The following is an 18760-nucleotide window of genomic DNA, read 5'->3' as shown; positions in this document are numbered from 1 at the left end:
CTGTCGTTCTAATCCAGGGCAGTCATCATGTCGAGCATCTCCAGAACCGCAAACCTTCTCCTGCGCTCCAGCAAGGCTTCTTTGCTGCGCCCTCGCGCCCTCAACCCCGTCCAACATGTGTTTGGCAACAACAAACTAGCTGCTCGTGGGCTGGCTAGTGCCTTCGAGCGTACTAAGCCTCACGTTAACATTGGTAAGGAACAAGTTTTCAGTTGCAGACTGACCCCTTCCACTGACAATCTTGTATAGGTACCATTGGTCACGTCGATCACGGCAAGGTAGCTCCAAAACTTCCCTTGATGCTTCCGATCTTCCCGCGCCCGTCTGTACATTGCTCACACATTCCTTAGACCACCTTGACCGCTGCTATCACCAAGCACCAGTCCGAGAAGGGCCTTGCCAACTTCCTTGAATATGGTGCCATTGACAAGGCTCCTGAGGAGCGCAAGCGTGGTATCACCATCTCCACTGCTCACATTGAGTTCTCGACGGACTCCCGACACTACGCCCACGTCGACTGCCCTGGTCACGCCGATTACATCAAGAACATGATTACTGGTGCTGCTAACATGGACGGCGCTATTGTCGTCGTTGCTGCCTCCGATGGTCAGATGTAAGTGGAACATCTTGGGACATATGCGGTAAGACGCATCGCTCACAGTTTCCTCGAATAGGCCCCAGACTCGTGAGCATTTGCTGCTCGCCCGCCAGGTTGGTGTCCAGAAAATCGTTGTCTTCGTCAACAAAGTCGATGCTATCGATGACCCGGAGATGCTGGAACTTGTCGAACTCGAGATGCGTGAGCTGCTGAGCAGCTACGGTTTCGAGGGTGAAGAGACTCCTATCATTTTCGGTTCCGCTCTCTGTGCTCTTGAAGGACGCCGTGACGACATCGGTAAAGACAGAATTGAGCAGCTTATGAACGCTGTTGACACCTGGATCCCCACTCCTCAGCGTGACCTCGACAAACCTTTCTTGATGTCTGTTGAGGAAGTGTTCTCTATCGCCGGCCGTGGTACCGTGGCTTCTGGTCGTGTCGAGCGTGGTATTTTGAAGAAGGACTCTGAGGTCGAGATCGTCGGAGGCTCTTTCGAACCCAAGAAGACCAAAGTCACCGACATTGAAACCTTCAAGAAGAGCTGTGATGAGTCGCGTGCTGGTGACAACTCTGGTCTCCTCCTGCGTGGTATCCGCCGTGAAGATGTCAAGCGTGGTATGGTCATTGCTGTTCCCGGCAGCACCAAGGCTCACGACAAGTTCCTTGTCTCCATGTACGTCCTGACCGAAGCCGAGGGTGGTCGTCGTACTGGCTTCGGTGCCAACTACCGTCCTCAAGTCTTCATCCGTACTGCAGGTAAGTTCCCACGCGCCGTGTCCAGATCTTCCAGCAGATTAGAGATATATGCTAACGATTCATCAGACGAGGCCGCTGACCTCAGCTTCCCTGACGGCGACGAATCTCGCAGAGTTATGCCTGGTGACAACGTCGAGATGGTCCTGAAGACCCACCACCCTGTTGCTGCTGAGGCTGGTCAACGCTTCAACATTCGTGAGGGTGGCCGAACTGTCGCTACTGGTCTGATCACCCGTGTCATGACCGAGTAAATGGCTGGTTCGCAGATAACCACGAGGCATGACCGACTGACTGGCTGCTCTGTATTATAAGGAAAAATATACTTTCAATGTCCTTTTGTCGCACCTTCTTGCAGCGCGGGAAACGGCAAAGGTATCTATCAGGAAGGTTTGCGCAGGCGTTTTTGAGTCATGTCATGTAACTTTATGTATTGAAAGCATGTAGCTGGATTTTGTTATATCTCTCCTCCTCTCTTCCATGTCCTTGATATGAATAAACGATGTCTATGGATACATTGAGAATCTAGTTCCAAGTAGGTGCCTTTCGGAATTATCATTCTACGAAGATCCATCACAAACGCACAGTTATATTTAAAGTACCGCGGTCGTCCCATTGGGTGTCAATTTCCGTGGAAGATTTCTTCGAACTATCTAATACCGGCATACAGCGGCAACTGTCCAATATGACAGTTTCGTCTGAAAGAAATCGTGCGAAGCGGCGAGACTCTCAAGTGTACTGATGGCGGTGCAACTACCTAGAAGGTGACACCAACGCTAGGCCAAAAAAGGGGCATATGGTCCCGCCCTCGAGCTTGCACCCAGGCGGCGATGGCCCCCCCGGTGACGAGTGACGAGTGCCCCTTCTGGCCACAGGATCATAACACCGGCCGACCACCAACGAGCTTCTCTTACCTCGGGGCTTAAGTTGTTTGGTCATCGCACATGAGCCCGCGCGGGAGAGTCTTGTGATTCTCGAGTCCATTCGTCCTTTTTTTAATTTTCCCTTGCATGGATATTTACATCATCTACGATCGCTTATCCCACAAGCAACATTGCTCGTCATTACAACTCGCCACGGTCTCCGCATCTTGACGATTTCCCCAGCCGCTGCTCAGTGGTCTGTGGTACTCTGTCGCACCTTCGTGATTTCCGCAACCACGAAAATCTCGACTTTGTCCAAGTAATTGACGGCGTCTCTGTCATATGCTTCATCTCCCGACGGCTGACTTCGTACTATACCGTTCACAATGGCGACCAATGGTCATTTCGCCGCGATTGGCGTCGACAATGACAAGACAGCGTACGAACATGGTGTGCAAGTAATAGACGAGAATAAGGAGTTCAAGTACGTATTTTCGTCATACTCTGACCGACTCAAGCTGTTTTATTCAACGTCTATTTGACATGGTGAAAGCGCGAGTGGTGGAGTCAATCAGCTAACAGTCCGCACCTCACAGTCCCAATATTTCCAAGTATCTGAGCCTTGAAAACGTCACTCCTGCTGGTTTCAACTATCATCTCATTTCCGTCTTTGGTTCGCAGTCAACTGGCAAGTCCACACTGCTGAACCATCTCTTCGGCACGCACTTCTCGGTCATGTCCGATTCGGAGCGTCGCCAGACAACCAAGGGTATCTGGATGTCGAAGAACAAGAATGAAGGAGAGGCCACCGTGGACCCAACCCTGCGCATGGCCGATAACATCCTCGTCATGGATGTTGAAGGTACGGATGGTCGTGAGAGAGGAGAAGACCAGGACTTTGAGCGCAAAAGTGCTCTGTTCGCCCTTGCTACGAGTGAGGTGCTTATTGTGAATATATGGGAACACCAGGTCGGTCTGTACCAGGGCGCGAATATGGGCCTGTTGAAGACAGTCTTCGAAGTCAATCTGCAACTGTTCCTGAAGGACAAGAAGTATGTGTTCTGCTCATAGGCCCAGTTGACCTGACCTGATCGTCCAAACCTATGCGACTACTTACTGATTCCTTTGTTAATGCAGCACCACACACCGATCACTTCTCTTCTTTGTGATCCGTGATTTTGTCGGCACAACACCCCTCAAAAATCTACAGAAGACATTGATGGAGGACATGGCTCGCCTCTGGGAGTCTATTTCGAAGCCTCCTGGCCTTGAAAGCTCCAGTGTCCATGATTATTTCGATTTCCAATTCTATGGACTGCCTCACAAAAGCTACCAACCCGAGCAATTTGTGGCCGAGACAAAGAAGCTTAGCTTGCGATTCCGCGAAGGCCAAAGAGACGCCAGTATGGATGCGCGCAGAGGCGAGTTCTCTGAGGGAGGAGTCTTCCTTCCGGAGTATCATCGGCGGATCCCCGCAGATGGGTTTTCGCGATATGCAGAGGGTATTTGGGACCAGATCGTGAATAACAAGGATCTCGACCTGCCTACGCAGCAGGAGCTACTTGCACAATTCCGCTGCGACGAGATCTTGAGAGATGTGATGTTAGCTTTTGATGAAGCCATTGTCCCATTTGAGGAGAAGCAGTCACAATCTGCGCGTCTCGGTCAGCCGGAGGTACTTGGCGGTTTGGGTGCTGCGATGCGATCATCGCGGGCCAAAGCTGTCAAGAATTTCGAGACAGAAGCCAGCAGGTATCATAAAGGTGTCTACCAGCGCAAGCGGGCAGAGCTTGAAAGCAAAGTCGACACCCGTCTGAAAGCTCTTCTGCAAGGTCAACTTAATGCCGCGCACAAGTCCGGTATCAACGAATTCAGTGAGGCAGTTTCCTCCGCTGTGAAATCAGGCCAAAAGCAGGGTACAGGTTACGACTTTGCTGAAATTGTCAATGCAGAGGTGAAGAAAGCCATGGCCAAGTTTGAAGATGTGGCGCGCTCAACTGTGGTGGAAGGCACCACTTGGAGTGACTATAAGCAAGAACTGGCCTTGTATGAAAAGGAACTAGCGGACGTTAGCGGAAGATTACGCAGAGAGGAGATGCGTCGTTTGGCCAATCGCGTCGAAAGATGGGTTCAGTCCCGTCTGGGAGAGTCGGTCGGGCTTGAGTTCAACGCTTTGGGATCTGGACGCGCAGGAGGAGGTGCTCCGGAGACAGGGGAAAAACCCCTGGAGAAGGCTTTCTGGGATCGTGTGTGGAACGTTTTCGTGGAGACGGTGCTTGATGCCGAGCGTAGGTTCACAGACCGCGCCAGCAGCTTTGATGCCAGCTTGGAGGAAGTGGATGTCGGTCTCTGGAGGCTCCGGAGGAAGTCTTGGGGTGTCTTGCGCGCCAAGATCGATGAAGAAATGACAGAGGGAAATCTTTTGCTCAAACTGCGTGAGAACTTTGAGGACAAATTCCGTTACGATGATGCTGGGGTACCCAGGATCTGGCGACCAACCGATGATATTGAAGGCATCTATACCCGCGCGCGCGAATCAACACTGACTTTGATCCCCCTTCTTTCGCGCTTCCGCCTGGCAGAGACGTCGGCCCCGCCCCCTCTTGATCGCTGGATAGGCCACACTCCAAGCTCTGCCACTCCAGCAGATGAGGAAGATTTGCCGCCCATCGGCGGTGTCGATGAGGAAGAGGGCAGGAGTCTGGATGAAGAGATGATGATTCTCAGCGAGGCTAAGCGTCAAGAGCTCACTGTTAGATTCAAGAAAGCTGCGGACGGAGTTTATGTCGAGGCTAAGAGAAGTGCTATTGGCGGCATGACTCAGGTGCCCCTGTACTTCTACGGTCTTCTCCTTGCCCTGGGATGGAACGAGATTATCGCAGGTAAGTATTCTATGGTGAAACTTCTAAACGAAATCAGTTCGGTGATGGGTTGACAATTCTTTTAGTACTTCGCAACCCTGCCTATTTCTTCCTTCTGTTTGTCTGTGCCGTGGGGGCCTATGTCACTTATCAGCTGAACCTCTGGGGGCCGATAATTAAGATGACTGAAGCGGCTTCGAGCCAGGCGCTGGTGGAGGGCAAGAAGCGACTGCGCGAGTTTCTTGAGTCTTCGGATACCGGGCGGCAGGCCATTGCCATGTCGGCTGGTTCGGGGCGTTCTGGAGAGCAATACGAGCTGTCCGATCTCAGTAAGAAGGCCAAGACAAAAACGTCAGCCGATGAAGACATGGATGACCTTTGAAGATGATATTCTGTATACTTAGGGTGTAACTGCCATTAGGGTGAGGTTTCTGTTCGAATACATAATTATCCAGGGACATCCCGAGAGCCCGGTTAATGACACCTGTTTTCCTTCGTTGAACTTTTGATTCTCATGCATCTTCGAGCTATTATATCCTGTTCTTAGAGATAGGTGTTGTCATTGACTGTGCGTGTGATGACCGGCATTTGTGGGCAATGATCGCATCTCCCGTCAGCACGGAGTTGCTCCGATATTGTACCAGAACTCACTACCACTGCCAGGTTTTGGCTTTATTATTTCCTTGGTCTCAGTCTCAAGAATTGAACTCCATCCAACAAGACCCAGCGATCTTCTCTTTCAACGAGCTCTTGTCGAATGAACAAAATCATCAGTATCAAGTAATTACGGTACTTGCCCTCTCGGAAGTCAATTTTGTACATCTATCTATACAGCCCAATTTGCTCTGAGCTCCGCTACCTTTTACGCGCCATGTCGGGAATCAGCGAACTACCCGAAAAATATGATGATCTTCCTGACAAGCGACGGTTCTGGCCCGCAGCAGCAGGGTCCGCAGAGGAAGGATTGGGAATGCTCCGGCTCTTGACGCCGGAGATTGTGGCCGACGCTGCGCGGACACAGATCCAGACCGGAGAGCGCGTTTGCTTGAACTGGGATTTAGAGAAGCTGGATCCTCCTGGTATGTGCTAGAGACTTCCCTTGCAGGACCAGGGACATGGACAGATCCATGCCATTTATAGTTCAGTTCTGGCGTCAGATCCTGTTTACTTACACATTTGCCAGGATTTGGCCGCAAACCGTTCGAACACAAGGTTCAATGGGTCGCTCCAGGTGCCGCTTTCGATGACGAGTATCATTTTAACCCGCAGCAGTCCTCTCAATGGGACGGATTCCGGCACCACAACGCTCCTGCGCCAACCTCCGAAAATGCGGACCGCAAGCTGTTCTACGGCGGCACCACCGCAGAGGAGATTCAGGATCCAAACAGCAATCGCATTGGAATCGGCTACTGGGCGAAGAAAGGCATTGCAGGCCGTGGCGTGCTCATCGATTACCTGTCCTGGGCGGAGAAGAAGGGGATTAGTGTTGACGCGCTGAGCCAGCATGTCGTGTCATTAGACGACGTGCTGACCATCGCGCGTGAATGCAAGATCGAGTTCAAGAAAGGCGATATCTTCTTCCTTCGAGTTGGTCTAACCAGAACCTGGGATGCGATGGACGCACAGCAGAAGAGGGAGTATAGCCAGCAGTCCACCCCCAAGCATGCGGGGATAGAGCAGAGTGAGCGTGTGCTGCGCTTCGTGTGGGACAATCACTTTGCGGCTGTGGCTTCCGATGCGGTCAGCTTTGAGGTTTATCCGCCTTTGAATCCTGAGTACGATCTACACCATCGTCTGCTGGCTGGGTGGGGGATTCCGATTGGGGAGATGTTTGACTTGGAGGGATTGGCCGAGACGTGTAAGAGGTTGGGTCGGTGGACTTTCTTTGTGTCGAGTAGTCCGCTGAACTGTGCTCGGGGTGTTTCGAGCCCCCCTAATTGCATGGCAATTTTCTGATGCATTGCCATTGGAGCACTTGAATATCTAAATTTTCCTTAGACATCCAATAATATTGACGATATTCTGAAGCACCATGCCGTTCCAGGGCTTTTCTGTCACGGATGTTATCTAATCCCACGTGATTGTTATCGACACCTCGGCTCCCAACACTTTGGTTGATTCAACAAAGTCACCGTCGCTCCTCGAGTTTCCGCAAATCCGTAAGACGTACTTCGCACTTATTCTAATAACTTGCCTAATGATAGTCACTCCTTCGGCTCCGTCCCCCTGAAACGCGTGCTCTGATCAATCTGGCATTGATATATCACGTCGATCTTTCTCGGCCATCCGCGTGTTGCAGTCATTTACTTCATTCCATACCTAATACACCCTCACCAGCTAATTTCCTTCGAAGATAATTCCATTATAATTTATTCTATTTGAATGCTTCATTAAAACTCATCATGGCGAACGCGCTGTCATCTTTGCGCCTCGAAAGCGTGCGGGAGCTGCTCTCAGCCATCTCACCCCTAATGTCATGGAAGGTGCTAGCTCTGCTGCTAGCAATTATTAACTTGAAGAACATGCCTCTCATGTGGCACGTAAGTGCTCCAGATTACTCTTAACCTTATTGGAGAGTCGGTCTGATTCAAGTAGACCCGTATTCTATATCACTTCTGGGGAAACATCCGATGGCGTGTCCAGGATCCCTACTTTCCCAAGGGGACACCTCTAGTCACTCACAGCGGGAAGCCGACGCACCCAGTATTCGTGTCGTACGGTATCTCATCCAGAGCTCCAATCCTGGAGACTGATTACAATCAGCACAAGTCCAACAGCACGTACTTTTCTGACCTGGACGTGGCCCGCACGGCCCTGGTCACCCGTCTATACAGCCCCGGAGCTTCAATCGTGAGCAAGGAACTCGACGCGGAGCTCCTCAAAGCCAGTCAGCGGGACGGCACGAAGCCCCCCAAGCGCAAGGGCATTTATGTGGCCCTAGGCTCGGTCTACTGCAGCTTCAAGCGCGAGATCAAGCCCTTTGAGTTGTACGAGATGGAGACCAAGGTTATCGCCTGGGACCAGAAGTGGATGTACGTTATGACGTTCTTTTTCCGGCCCGTGAGCCGGAAAGGCGGTGAGAAGACGCTCTTCGCGACTGCGCTGAGCAAGTACGTCGTCAAGAAGGGACGGCTGACCGTTCCGCCGGAGAGAGTCCTGCGGGCCAGTGGCTTCTTGCCTCCGCGGCCGGAGGGCTCTGCCGCGCCTGAGGTGACTGCCTCGAATGAGGCATCGGGCGTGGGGACACCGGTCAATGGAGAGGGTCTCACGGCTAGTGCTTCAGGTGTAGACGGGTCTCTGGTGCGGGAAGTGCTGAAGTTACGGGAGGAAGACATGCCTGAACCGAAATCGCTGGAGGCGGAAAAGAAGAGCAACTCTGCGTCGTGGGACTCGAACGAGTGGACATGGGAGCGGATTGAGCAGGAACGGCTACGTGGGTTGAAAGTCATAGAAGGATATTCAACGATGGATGCTAAGCTGTACGAAGAGTGGCAGCGTTAACAGTCGTAGAAGCTAATTGGGATGGATGTTTGTTCTTTTTTCTGGTTTACTAGATATTTATTCATGCTATATAGACTGGACTTGGCGCTGACGAGAATTAGATACTACATTAGCTTATGGGCGCAACTCCCAGATACTATACAGATGCACAATCAGGCCCAGTTGCCTGACGTCTCAAGAGTTGTAGATGAGATGCGAATCCAGTGCTACATCACACTTCATAATGAAGGTATCATGTTTCGATCGCCAGATAAACCTCACTTGCAAGTCTCAACGACAAGGCAGACTGATCCATTTCATCGGTGCCGATCCCTCCTCTAATGACGGTTACTTCGCCCGCATGTTCTGAGCATCTAGAGACTACCCGGTAATAATTCATTAGGACCACTTCAGTGGATCATATGTACAAGCGTTATCCCCCTTAAGACACTGCGCATTCAAACAATTTTGCACTGTGGTCTGATAACTCGGAGCGTGGCAGACAGAATTGAGATCGCTGTATTTACACTGCGGAGCCTTATTGAGACATGCTCTCTATACATCTTCAATCATTATATCTATTTTCTGGGAAACAGGTGTAAAACATACCAGACAGGGTGGTATGCTTTCGCTTTGGCCAGCGACGAGCGTTACCAGCACGGCGAGCGGAAGGGTAATTAAGAGCTTCATGTTTGGTTCAGAGGAGACATGTTGGGGATGGAGAACTTGGTTGAAAAGAGGAGGGCCCAGGAGTTCATCTTCTCTGTCTTGCGCTGGCCGGCGAATTCAGAGTAGAGTCCTGACCTGGTCGTCTAATGTTATTGAAGTAGTTCAACCAAACACCCCGTGATTAGGGTAAATACGCCCAGGTGGGCATCTATGTGCTCAACAATATTCCTTCAGAGGTTTAATTGTAACTTTTACTATTGATCTGACCATGGAATCCTTCTAGTAGGTGTGCAGATGTACACACATTCGTTGATATCGTGCGACCACTGGTTCAGCATGTCTTCAAGAAAGAAAGTAGTGTCTGTGTAGCTACAGTCGGCAACTTCAGAAGGTCAAACAATGATTCCTTACTCTGATATCAGCCCAGAACATGGCTTATATACAACTGGCACCCTATGCCGAGCTGCTTGACACTGCATGAGATCGCCTCCAGCGTATGCTGACAGCTCACCGCTAGGAGCCTTGCAGCCATGTCTTAGTCTACAAATCTATAAGCCCAAGGATTATATGTCTCAGTCAACTAACCCAAATTCTTAGCCTACAGATCCCTGAGGATCACCCTCGTAATGTATATCTTTTTGATCTCCCATCGGAATCGATTATGTTCCTTGTCGAATCCAGCCTTATCTACCAACATGGTTATCTACCTAAATCTGAAAAGAAGGAGCTGGCACTTCCTGACGAGGGCCTTATTAATATAACCCTCAAAGTGAGCGCCTCTGCTATCTACCCAGATGGTAGTCATGATAATGAAGACTCTACTCCGTACTATAGGGCCATTAAAGACTAGGCCCTTTAATGATCTAGCCCACCTCATTATTCATAATGCCTGTGGAGTTCAGGTTGACTATATGCCTAGCGACTGCAGTGATATTTTACTAGATTTCCAGATTCCTACAATGTTTTTAAAGAGTGGTATATGGACTTACAAGGTCAACACACGAGTCAGAGATGTAGGCAATGCATGCCTATTTGCTATGAAGTTGACACAAGCTTAGAGGGGGGGGCTTAAGTAGGATATTTAGAATAATCTAGAAGCTCCGTAACACAACTTCTCTCAGAACATTCTGTAATCTCCTGTCAAGATCTGGAAGCCGCGCGAAGACCTTTTGAGAGATGAGGGGAGGGGGAAGTCTCCTTCCAGTTTTTAATAACATGTTAGCACTTCTAAGTGTATAGCAACACAACTGAAAAACAAAAATATGATACAGAGATTGGCAACAATATTTGAATATCCTTGGGTAGAGAATTTTTGACAGTAATAGACACTCAGATTGAAACAGAGGCTACCACAATCATCTTATGCACGTCGCCAAGAACCTCTTCTCCAACCAGTCGGTCAAGCCGGCCGTATTGATGAAAAGGGTCGCGTCTATTGGGGATAGTGTAAGCCCAATGACACTGTGTGGCAAGGCATGCGCAAGCACAGAGGCCCCGCCACGGGGTCCAAAAATGGGATTAATCAATGTTGTGTTCCTTAGAACACTTTCAGAGATTAAACTGAAAAGAACAGATACTACACTTGATCTAAGCCAAAAGGCAAAGAGAGCTGAAGAAGAAAAGAAAAAAAAGTCTAAAGAGACGAGGGGTGGAAGGGGTATTTATACTGGAGGTGTGTGGCCCGTGCGACGCTAGCGGCGGTGGCTCGCTTATTCTTTCATGCCTCAGGTTGATTGGTATATATGTTTGCCTCAGGTACGCCGTATTTCTTTTGCTATTGGCTGTTTGACAGTCTATAATCTTGCACAACTCAGGTAGTCTATCCTCTATATGCTTCGCCCTTGGGTAGATCAACATAGCCGTACAGGTTCATAGTAGCTGCGTCCTCCTGCATCTTCTGGCCCCATTCGCCTAGGTGCTTCATGAACATTTCCACGTTCTTCTCATTGCTCAAGTCGATCGGCTGCTCATCCTTGCCCACTTGCTTCATTTGCGTTCCCGCCGCAACGCTGGTGACTCCGAAATCCTGCTGGTCAATCTTTGGGTTGATGGCTGCGGTCACTTTGCCGTCCAGGATGTCGCGTGGCAAACGGATTTCCCGGCACGCAGGTCGAGCGAGTCCAACGCCATCCACCGTCTCCAAGGCGCCCACCATACCGGACGCCGTACGCAAGCCACCGGTCACGTAGCTCTTGGTCTTGCTCAGAACCGGCGTAATTAGGGATGCGAAGTCCAAAAAGAACGACTCCCGCTGCTTGGTGGACTCCCTCTTGTGGCTGAACGCAAGAGACTCATACGTGCCTCCCGACAACTCAACAAAATCAAACTCATTATCCTCCAGGATCTGGCACAGCTCGCGCGCTTCTTCCGCAGTGAAACCTCCCTCTTGGAACTCAACCGAGTTGACCTTGATGCCCAAGATGAAACCGGTCGACGCAGGTAGCTCCTTCCGAATAGACTGGGCGATCTCCACAATCAGCCGCGCCCGGTTCTCCAGGCTGCCGCCATACTCATCGGTGCGGCGATTCGTCGTCTGCGACAGGAACTGTGCGAGGAGATACCCATGCGCGCCGTGCAACTGGATACCATCATAGCCAGCCTTGTGCAGGTACACGGCGGCATGCGTCCACCGCCGGATGAAGTCCTGGATCTCGTCCTTGGATGCAGCGTGCGGCTTCGCGAACCGCATCCCCATGATCTCCTTGTCGAGTTGCACATCGCTGGCGGAGACGGGGTTGGGCTGCAGTCTTTCCTCCGTTTGCCGGCCCGGATGACTGACCTGGCCGATGACCAGGCTGCCATGTTTCTTGGCTTGCGAGGCCAGCTCGCGGAAGGCGTCGAAGCGTTCCCCGCGGAAGGGATTTTCCAGGTCGATGATGGGGTTGCCAGGGGCTTCCAGCTGGTCGTAAGCGATCATGATGTTACCAGTAGATATGAGTCCGTAACCGCCTTCACCCCATCGCTTGTAGAGATTGATCAACTCCCGGCTGGGGATACCCCGTGCCTTGAGGTCGGTGGGTGACCAGGAGGACATCCGCTCGGTCATGGCGGCTTTGTAGAACCGGTTGGGCGCCGAGCGCTTGCTAATTGCGAATTGTAATGGCTTGCCCAGCGGGGCTACATCGACGGGAGCTGAGTGGTATCTAGCAGCCATCTTGGTCTATCCACACTAGAGATTTTTGTAGGATTATAGGGTTGATGAGTTTGACCAAGTGTGGTTGTGCATTTGGCAATATTTACACCGAGTGGTTGCCCTACATTGGTCCATACTATATATACATCGCAGTCTCAGACAAATCTGTATTGCTCAAAAATCTACTTCGGAAATTGGCTCGGGATTTGCATCCTTTTGCCGTTGATCCCAGGGCCTGCTTGTGCTTGATTAACATCAACATGACATCACAGCCTCTGCATGAAATCGGCCAAAATGAGATTGTCTCCAGGACTTTCCTTGATTGACATACCTCCTATCAGTAATTACAAATCAACAAAACTTGCAATTGTCTTGACATTTCACCATATGGTTTGATGTACAAACCTTGCGGACGGTGGGTTGAGTACGGAGTATCCGGGTACCTACAGGAGATGGACACGCTGGTGGCGACGAGCCGAGGTTTGCCGTCCACAAACCTCCCTTCAACTTCTGATCCATTTAGTAGTGTGAATTTATCCTCGCATCAGGGAGTCGTAACTAGTTTCAACTAGTGAAAACTGCTGATCAGAGCAGATACAAGTCCTTGTCGACTCGTCGTCGCCTGGACCTTTTCATTATCAGCTCCGCTTTGCGTTCAGCCCACATTTCAATCTGGAGCTCATCAGCAGTCTGTACGCTCAGTGTGGGACAACAGATTCCTAACGTTGGTGAACTTGGACAACAGCCATGCAATGACTGTCAAGACTAACAATATCCCGCCGACAAGCGGGTACCATCTCCAGGAAGGATCGTCTTTCAGTAGATCCACGTTCATTCCGAACAGGGTCTGCGAGGATTAGACAGCTACAGTAGAGCAATATCTGATAACTTACAGATGCGAACGTAAGAGGGAGAAAGACGAACTAGGACCAGTCAACAAATAGAACACAGGAGGGCCGGCTGGTCGCCCACACGTACAGTAATCCAGCTGATCCGCTTCAGACTCGTTGCCAAGCTGGTCGACCGATGCGCTTCGTTGATAGAGACCCAGGCGAATTCCTACCCCGACCAAAGCATTAGTTCTGATGCTAGACGCGGTAGGGCTGATATAACTTGCTATCTGTAATAGATCTCGCATGGTCTGTTCTAGTTTATCCACTTGGTTTTGGATGTCTCGCTCCGCGGCGTCGATGGTCTGATGCATTTGTTCACTGAACCGACGAGTTTCGCTGTAGCGTTGATATTGCGAGACAAAGTGACGCGCCTGGCTGAGCTGTTCCTCCAGCGTCCCTTGAAGTCGGGTCCACTGCTGCATATTCTCGGCAACTGCGTCGATCAAGAGGTCATCTTTGCCTCGAGCGGTCAGTTGATGGGAGCGCTAGCTTGTCAGCGTCGTTTCTTGAGAGTGCACAGCTCATCGAATGAAGAACACGAATTTACATACAAGGCGACTCAGAACACTTCTGGCGTCCCGACAGAAATCCATCCAGTCTCCTCTCCACGTCTGCAGGAATAGCTGAATGAATTCCAAGTCATTCTTGGGAACCCAACCGAACGGCAGATTGCTGAAGTAATGTATGGCTTTCGGAGGGACTTCGAGGACAGCCCATTCAATTGTTCGGAAGGTACCATTCTCATAGCTGCGGAAGTTCCCCTCGTTGTGACCGCCAGGAAATGCATGAGACATGGTCAGATTCATTTGAATGGACAAGGTAAATGTCCTGCAGGGGCTTTTGTTTCCCAAAGAGAACCTCAGCTCGTTTGGCGAATGGCCTATCTGCAGGTAAGTTTTCCACAGTTGATTCTCCCGGAAGAGTCTGTCTGGTCAGAACCGCGTAACGAAAGAGGTCCTAGGGATCAAAACATACACCAGATGGGTTTCGTCTGCCGTCTTCGGCATATTTTTGATATGTGTCTCCAATGAGCCTTGAATAAGCCACTGCGCTGTCTTGATTCCATTACGGACAACGGCAATGTCGACAGCCACTGCAGTGACCTCCCTGCTGCGCTGGCCGAGATCGCTGTCATCATCGTTTTCCTGTTCTTTAATCCGGAGGATTCTTTCACGCTGATCCAATAATGCCGCCACTGCCGCACGGTCGCCCTCCTCTATGGCCATCTTCATCAAAGGGATTGCATTGTGGCCGTGTCCCGTGCGCATATCATTCAGGAAAACCAAGTCTGCCGAGGACTTGACGGTGCTGCAAGGACCGAACCAGTCCACGTTCTCAAGGCCTTGAATACTGGCTTGGTGCTCTAGGAGGACTGCTACCGTTGCGCGATCAGCCTGCTGCAGCGCTATCCTCATGAGAGGAATAGTGTTGTATTCGTCTTCCTTTTCTAGGCTCGGCTTGTATCTCTCAAGAAAGGGCTTGAGCAGACGAGAACGACCTTCTTGGATCATAATGCGCAGGGAGACAATGTCCCTTTTTAGGAATGTCCCCGCCTTAACCCCAGATATCAGCATGTCTGCAATATCGTAGTGGTTCCATTCTAGCGCGTAGATCAAGGGTGTCTTCCTGTACCGGTCGATGGAGTTAGGGTCAGCCCAGACGGTCTGCAACAGATGCTTAACAAGTTCTTGATCGCCTTTCTCGCAGGCCCAGGAGAGGAAGGTTCTCCGAGCTTTCGTCATAGGCTCGACGCCGTGCTTGGGGCCCAATAAAGTGAGCCATTGTTGAAGATAGTCCCCTTTTCCGGACTGATACTGCTGCTCCATCGCTGTTCGCTTGACTGTGTTACTGATAAACCACCATAAGGGTAACTGTCCCTCTCTATCGTGAATGTCCACGCTGGCGCCATGATTCAGCAGAATGGTGGCTGTCTCCAGATGCCAATTCTCCGCAGCCCACGACAGTGGCGTCCGACCTCGTGCATCCTTATAGTCCGCGTCAGCTTTACCTTTGGTCAATAAGATCTCGACCACACGATCATAACCTCGCTCCGCCGCCCTCGACAATGGCGTGCGGCCTCGCGAGTCTGGCAAGTCCGATTCGACATCTTTCTGCAGTAGCAAATCGACCATGCGATAGTCGCCCGCTTTAACAGCCCAATGAAGCGGGGTTTCACCATGGTAATCTGCAAGGTCGGGGTTAGCCCCTCGATCGAGGAGGCATTGCAACACAAGGCTACGATTGTTGCATGTCTCCGGTGATTGGGTTAAATCGTATGAAGCCGCCCAGGAGAAGGCGGTTCGGCCCGTACTGTCTCTGATGTCGGGGGATACGCCATAAAGAAGCGATCTAAGCTGGATAATGTCCCCGCGTTGAGCAGCGTGCATCAACTGGTGGATCTCCTCATCAGTAAGGGCAAGAGATGATGTCGCTACCACCATTATTCCTCATATTTGCTCAATTCAGTTCCGTGAGAAGGTAAGATTCCGAGAATTAAGTTCCTTAGCTCCCATCTGTTTTCTCTGACAGAAATGGGGGCTGAAGGGGTCTTGCTCAGCCTCCATATTTGCAGCGTGGCTTATTGGCTGCATGAACGGCACTTATGCACGACTCTTGCTGCTAATTTATCTTGGCTGCTCTGTCTGCAAGTGATTCTGAACCTGCCGCGCTTCGGATTACAGACAATGGCTCCATAAATCTGCAAGGAGTCCAAGCTTCGTTTTCCATAATGAAAACATCAAGGGAGCGATATGGAGCTGGATTAGGTTGTGCTTGCGATGGGGTTGTAGGATGTACGGAGTAGGAATCGAGGAAACCAGAGTCATGTGACTTTATAAACAACATGCTGGAGTGTGAAGTGTCGAATTGAGTAACCACTCTGCAGCGTATATCATCGCTCGCATCAGCTAAATGTAGTGTGTGCTCTGATGATAATACACCTAAGTTTTGTTATATAAGATTGCTACTTCCGGTGAGTCTATGGCTCCACTATCGATTACAGTAGTAGTATATTGCCGCGTATACGTGCTACATTCGAGATTGCAGTTCCTGTAGGGTAATGGTTGATATAGATAGTACCAGTAAGGTGGATGCGACCGGGAAGAGAGTCCATCCCTTGAACTGGCCACCCCAAGTGGTTGCGCCGTCCGCAGGGAAGCCATAAACTATCAGCGCTACCCAGCAAGATGCATGGGAAGATAAGGAGCAACGGTCGATGCTCGGGGGTATGGATGCCTCTGGATCGCTTGTCCATTCATAACATGGACCAGTCTCCCATAAATCTACATCTGAGAAAGCTATACCTGAGAGGTTGCTAAAACCCAGAAAAGCCTGGATCTACTTAAGCCACTATTCTTCCCGGTAGTACAACCTGTACAACAATGTGACAGATCAATAGATATAGCATCACTCGCAAGTCCATGTTCAAAAAGCTTGCACCTCTCTTTGACCCAACGATGACCGTGGAGGTTATCTCACGAGAAAGATAGCGCCAGTCTGTGGCCGATTCGGTAATATATTCTTGCTTATCATGGACAGATTGTCTCCGCATCAAAACAGCTGTCTCTTTATACACATTCTACTCGGTTGTTTAATCTTCCTCGTTGAGATATCATCTGTTATATCCGTAGATAACAGTCGCGCATGAGGTCTGACCGATTGCACGTGGCTCCAGAGTTGGAATCTTCCCAATCGGCTATTGTCAAGTACCTGTTATCGCAAACGCTCTTTGGAAAGATAGGAATATTGTGGGCGAGGACGGTCTTATTCTAGGAGTGGGGAGATAAGTAAGACCCACATGGCCCACAAGCTTATTGCATAGGCTCGTGGCTCGGGCTTGTCCGAGGTTGTGAAGACTGTTCAGTGTTGAGGAAGACAAGGAGTCTCTGCTGGACAAGTGCAAGCTCCACTGCCGAGACGACCAGACGGCTTGGAGAAGGCTTCGCGTTGGTACCTACTGTGGTAGGTACGTACCTCCGCCTGGGCCTTCTGAAGCCGGCAAACCTTATTATTGGCCGCTTTTACTTGGCGTTATCAGTGCGACCTGTGGTGTGATATCGCGTGATTCTCGTCAAGCCCATTGCACTCACCAGCTGCCAACTTCGGATTCCGTGTCAAACTCTGTATTGGTTGCCATTTGCAACCCAGTCATTAACCTTGAACGTACAATTTAGCCGCGTGTACTTGTCCTTGGTGGTACAGATGGCCCCGTCTGTAAGCGGACCAGTCAGAAAGACCTGAACAGGCCATTATCTTGAAGGTTTCGACTACGATGTAACCTCACCAAAACAACATGTTACGACATGTTTGCTGGTCTATGACCCCTGGAGGTGGCACAGTATCGCAATCCCTTTTTGACGTGTAGATGGAAAAGTCTCAGGAGGGCTTCGCTATTCCGCATCCGCTTGGATCTTCATGGCAATCACTCAGCTCTTCCCAGCCTATATCGAAAGCGATGCGGCGCGGATCAAATCGCCGAAATGGGACTTGGAGGGTAGTATGCAGTGTGCGAGCGATTGGAACGAGTAATGTCCCTGTGTGTCGAGTGTCGAGGTCAGATCGGCGAAAACTGAGGGCTTGTGCGGGGAAAGAATTAGCCACTCTGCCTTTGCATGTTTCCACCTTTGTCTGCGACGAAGGCGTACCAGCCTGAACGAGGAAGTCTATCACCTGGACGTCCGAGTCCAAGGCTAAGCTTGGTACTCTTGCCGGATGCCAAGGGTAATGGCGTTTGCCATGTCTGTCACTGCATCTATTCGCGGTCTGCGCCAATGCAGTGATTGGTTGCGGAGGAGATCATTTGGAGGGACTAACAAGGAACGATAACCCCTCTTATCACTTCAATATTCATTTTACCCGTCCTCAAAATCCAATTGAGTTTCGTGGGGTCGTCCAGGGTCGCGATGCGTATCCAATAGTCAGCCTCTTTCGTGTTGGAAGTGGCGGACGGAAGACCACGAGGCCCAATAACTTACAGAAACATGTGCCACCACTGCCATGGGTTTCAAGGATCCGTTTAGACTGCATTCATCTAGATGGGCGCTAGAAACTCATCCACATGAGCAGCAGGGGGCGGATAACAATTCGTAGTCTCAAAACTTTGTGATACGGAGTAGCCAATGGTTGCAATCCCAGCCTGCACAATATCTCCGAATCTAGTTGTCTAGAGAGTCGAGGACGGTCTGGAAATGCCTGCCCATCGAGGACTCTCCTATCGCAGGGAATCAAATGGAATAGTCTACCATTAGATCAGTCAAGAGGCGACGAACTTGCCCACTAGTGCAGAGTTCAAGTGGCCGAACTGGTTAGCTCACGAGCGACATCCAGACAGTGAAAGAAGATAAAGTACTGGACCAGCGATAGACACCTGGACTGGTGCGATATTGTTGTTCCCTCCCTTCTTTTTCCTCTCATTTCCTCCCCCCACGCTTGTTCTGCTCTTCCTACCTTGCTCTTATTTATGCTTCACTCTCCCCTGCGCGTGTTGGGTTTCTTTCTCTTCCACGTGCAAA

At 50.5% G+C, this 18760-nt stretch overlaps 6 protein-coding genes across 6 annotated transcripts; 4 read left to right on the top strand and 2 right to left on the bottom strand.

Annotated features, from left to right (window-relative positions):
• Nucleotides 1-27: 27 nt before the first annotated feature.
• ALT_8049 (translation elongation factor Tu) lies at nucleotides 28-1605 on the top strand (the record flags this gene model as incomplete). The annotated part of the gene is made up of 5 exons (XM_033555949.2): nucleotides 28-193; nucleotides 250-278; nucleotides 351-613; nucleotides 675-1354; nucleotides 1421-1605. 5 exons carry the CDS (start codon nucleotides 28-30, stop codon nucleotides 1603-1605), a joined length of 1323 nt encoding a protein of 440 aa, XP_033411840.1.
• A 995-nt stretch (nucleotides 1606-2600) lies between these two features.
• sey1 (dynamin-like GTPase SEY1) lies at nucleotides 2601-5457 on the top strand (the record flags this gene model as incomplete). The annotated part of the gene is made up of 4 exons (XM_089600362.1): nucleotides 2601-2698; nucleotides 2811-3266; nucleotides 3352-5096; nucleotides 5162-5457. 4 exons carry the CDS (start codon nucleotides 2601-2603, stop codon nucleotides 5455-5457), a joined length of 2595 nt encoding a protein of 864 aa, XP_089455255.1.
• A 489-nt stretch (nucleotides 5458-5946) lies between these two features.
• On the top strand, nucleotides 5947-7031 carry ALT_8047 (uncharacterized protein; the record flags this gene model as incomplete). Its single annotated transcript, XM_033555947.2, has 2 exons — nucleotides 5947-6154; nucleotides 6259-7031. The coding sequence occupies 2 exons, from the start codon at nucleotides 5947-5949 to the stop codon at nucleotides 7029-7031; spliced, it is 981 nt and encodes a 326-aa protein (XP_033411838.2).
• Nucleotides 7032-7477: 446 nt separating this feature from the next.
• ALT_8046 (acyl-CoA thioesterase) lies at nucleotides 7478-8576 on the top strand (the record flags this gene model as incomplete). The annotated part of the gene is made up of 2 exons (XM_033555946.2): nucleotides 7478-7615; nucleotides 7671-8576. 2 exons carry the CDS (start codon nucleotides 7478-7480, stop codon nucleotides 8574-8576), a joined length of 1044 nt encoding a protein of 347 aa, XP_033411837.2.
• A 2467-nt stretch (nucleotides 8577-11043) lies between these two features.
• Nucleotides 11044-12378, bottom strand: ALT_8045 (NADH:flavin oxidoreductase/NADH oxidase family protein; the record flags this gene model as incomplete). The annotated part of the gene is made up of 1 exon (XM_033555945.2): nucleotides 11044-12378. The coding sequence occupies one exon, from the start codon at nucleotides 12376-12378 to the stop codon at nucleotides 11044-11046; it is 1335 nt and encodes a 444-aa protein (XP_033411836.2).
• A 564-nt stretch (nucleotides 12379-12942) lies between these two features.
• ALT_8044 (ankyrin repeat protein) lies at nucleotides 12943-15691 on the bottom strand (the record flags this gene model as incomplete). Its single annotated transcript, XM_089600361.1, has 6 exons — nucleotides 12943-13029; nucleotides 13128-13204; nucleotides 13251-13280; nucleotides 13336-13735; nucleotides 13802-14174; nucleotides 14226-15691. The coding sequence occupies 6 exons, from the start codon at nucleotides 15689-15691 to the stop codon at nucleotides 12943-12945; spliced, it is 2433 nt and encodes an 810-aa protein (XP_089455254.1).
• Between the last annotated feature and the right edge of the window lie 3069 nt (nucleotides 15692-18760).

This window comes from Aspergillus lentulus, assembly GCF_001445615.1.
Source record: "Aspergillus lentulus DNA, contig: Alt16, strain: IFM 54703, whole genome shotgun sequence".
NCBI classification, from domain to species: domain Eukaryota; kingdom Fungi; phylum Ascomycota; class Eurotiomycetes; order Eurotiales; family Aspergillaceae; genus Aspergillus; species Aspergillus lentulus.
This window is presented reverse-complemented; position numbering and strand designations above follow the sequence as displayed.